At 31.4% G+C, this 3,226-nt stretch overlaps 1 protein-coding gene across 1 annotated transcript; it reads left to right on the top strand.

The window, feature by feature from the left end:
• The first annotated feature begins 1,451 nt into the window (after positions 1 to 1,451).
• On the top strand, positions 1,452 to 3,018 carry LOC112511977 (trihelix transcription factor GT-3b-like). The gene is made up of 2 exons (XM_025117739.1): positions 1,452 to 1,670; positions 2,458 to 3,018. Exons 1-2 carry the CDS (start codon positions 1,452 to 1,454, stop codon positions 3,016 to 3,018), a joined length of 780 nt encoding a protein of 259 aa, XP_024973507.1.
• The last annotated feature ends 208 nt before the right edge of the window (positions 3,019 to 3,226 follow it).

The following is a 3,226-nucleotide window of genomic DNA, read 5'->3' as shown; positions in this document are numbered from 1 at the left end:
TTAAATAATGCTATATAAAAAACTGATATAACATTTTATTTCAAAATTGTCATAAAAAACACGTTAATTAAGTTGTCAATAAATATATATACTACCTTATAAACCAGATTTATCAAAAGTCTTAAAAACAAATTTTAATGTACAAAGTACTATATATTTATGCACAAAGTTTTAAAAACAATTCATAATACATTAAATAATACTACTTTATGCGTTCAATTTTAAAATCTTTTAATCTACAATTAAAATAACATATGATACCAGTTACCAATGCACATTATTACTTTTTCTTTTCATGTTCCCAAGATACTTTTAACATCTTTCACTCATGTCTTCACCCTCTCATACCTCTTTGTCTTCTCCCCATCCCCCAAGGTGATATTCAAATTGATATTCACCATAAGTTATTAAAAGTTCTCTTATTTATCTCCTATTCAATTGCTCTAGAACTCTCGGTCTCACTCTCGCTCTCTTGATTCTTTGCTCTTGGTGTAAATCGAACACATTTGTAGAGTCGTTTAAATATGTTGGATTTTAAATATATTAGATTTTAAATTGTCATACGATTTTTTCATCGATAAATTGTAATTGGAACCATAACTCTTATTTATTCAAATTGTATTAGTATGTAAAGACCAATTGTGACTTATATCATCGTTATAAATTTTTTCTCTAATAAAATCAGTGAAACTTCAAAATCATTAAAATTCACGACTTCCGCCGCATTGCGCGGATACACAACTAGTTCTATATAGTTGTAATACTTTTAAATATGATGTTGGTCATACAGTTATACATATCATGACGTGGGTTGGATTTCTGTGAAAATGAGAGTTAAAGTGAGGAGCGTAAGAATGAATTTCTACCTTTTGATGCACATTAGAATGAGATGCACCGAGATGTATCAGATCAGTCCCTGTATCAAACACGATTCATAGATGAGTTTGAAATTAAATATAATTAAGGGTCCAGATCTCTTCTTATATTTCTCAACTTAAATCCCCTTATCACACGATTATCCATCATACTATAAACATGATTTTATTAATTATTATAATATGTTAAAAAAGATAACCTCCATAACCTTTTCAATCGCGAGGACCAAATCTTATTCCTTCACAACAATCTATTACATGCTTTTATTTGTCATTCAAGCACAAAAGAAATACTTTTTTTTCTTTTTCCCTAAACTTTGACCATTTCAGATCTTGAATTCACACACAATATATATATATATATATATATATATATATATATATATATATATATTGCAAATTCTTGTTCAACTTGTTTTTCTTTACCCTCAATCAAACCATCTTATCAAAGACCCCATCACTTGTAGGATATCAAGTCTAACATTTCAAGAAACCCTTGTCTTTGATCTATTTTATATATATATACACACATACACACACATATACATATATATGGACCCTAGTCACCTTCCTCATATGAGTGAAGGTGGTGGTGGTGATAGGTTTCCGCAATGGAGTATACAAGAAACGAGAGATTTGTTAATGATAAGAGGGGAACTGGATTCGACGTTCATGGAGACCAAGCGCAACAAGCCTCTCTGGGAAGTTGTCTCTGCAAAGATGAAAGAGAGGGGTTATAATCGCAGTGTTGAACAGTGCAAAAGCAAGTGGAAGAACATCCTTACTCGTTATAAGGTCTGTCTTGTTTCTATAAGTTTTTCTTTTTGCATATATATATATATATATATAAAGGTTGAGAATATGCCAATGAAAAACAAGTATTTGAATCATTGGTAAATTCAATAAGTTCAATTTTTAAGATGCAGTATCCACGTTTATCTACCTACTTTTGAACTTATTATTTGCATATGAACATTTTCTTTGCCGATCATTTACATGTAAACTTTTTATTCGCACTTTTTTGCTCTTTTCATTTAAATTTTCATACATACATATGTCTATACACACACACACCCATATAGTTAGGTTAAAACGAAAATAGTGATCAAATAAAAGAACGAGGATGGCCAAATCACATGTGATCTTACACTAGAATTTTGTGTAAAAATATGTGTGATTCACGCAACTTTGACCTAAGGTCGCCGGCAAAGTCACCCGCTCAGATCTTCCGTCGACCGTGTTCCATAGTCACATGTGATTTTAGTACAAGATCACATGTGATTTGACATTTTTCATATTTTCTTATTCTAACCATGTTCTTGTTTGAACTCTCTCTCTCTCTCTCTCTATATATATATATATATATATATATACACACACACACACACACGGTGATGTAGACTTGGAGTTATTTTTTGATTGGCAAAGGAGTTCTTTTAGAAGAAAAACAAGATCAACATTTGTATGCAGAGTAAGAATGTTTTCATTGTTGTCAAACGGATGGTGTTTTCTATGTACGAATATGGTTTTATTTCTATACATAATCGAAGAAAAGTAATATGGTTTTTTGTTCGGAAACTAGGGATATGAGACGATTGAAGAAGAAGGTATGAGGCAACAGTTCCCATTCTACAAAGAGTTGCAAGCCATTTTCACAAACCGAATGCAAAGAATATTGTGGATGGAAGCAGAAGGCATACCAAGTGAATCAAATAAAAGAGGGATGTGGTTTCTATCAGACGAAGAGGATGAAAATGAAGATAGGTTGGTAGAGAAGGCAAATTACAGTGGCAAGAAGAAACAAAAGGCCATAGAGAGCAGTACGAGTAGCAGAGGCAATTCAGACAATACCAACAATGGTACTATTAATAACTTAAAGGAGGTATTAGAAGAGTATATGAAACGACAAATGGATATAGAAATGCAATGGATGAAGAGGTATGATGCAAAAGAGGAGGAGAGGAGGATGAAGGAGATGGAATGGAGGCAAACAATGGAAACATTAGAGAAGGAGAGAATAATGCTCGATAAACAATGGAGAGAAAGAGAAGAGCAGAGAAGAAAGCGAGAGGAAGCTAGAATCGAAAAACGTGATTCACTTATTACGACACTTTTAGAGAAGCTGAGATCTCAAGGTTTATAGTTTCATGATCATCTAAGACTTGTTCAAAATATTCACCAAAAGAGATGAATTTTTTAACACAAGTCATAACTTTACAATGTATATATATATATACAAAGAGTAAGTTTTAAATTGAAAACCATGTAATTCATACTAATCTTACAAATTAATCGCTTGAGATATTAATACAAATAATGAGAGTTTTTTTTTTTTTTTTTTTATAATTATG

Source organism: Cynara cardunculus, assembly GCF_001531365.2.
Source record: "Cynara cardunculus var. scolymus isolate 2C chromosome LG 5, CcrdV1, whole genome shotgun sequence".
NCBI lineage: Eukaryota > Viridiplantae > Streptophyta > Magnoliopsida > Asterales > Asteraceae > Cynara > Cynara cardunculus.
Note: the sequence above shows the minus strand (reverse complement) of the source record. Positions and strands in the feature narration are given on the sequence as shown.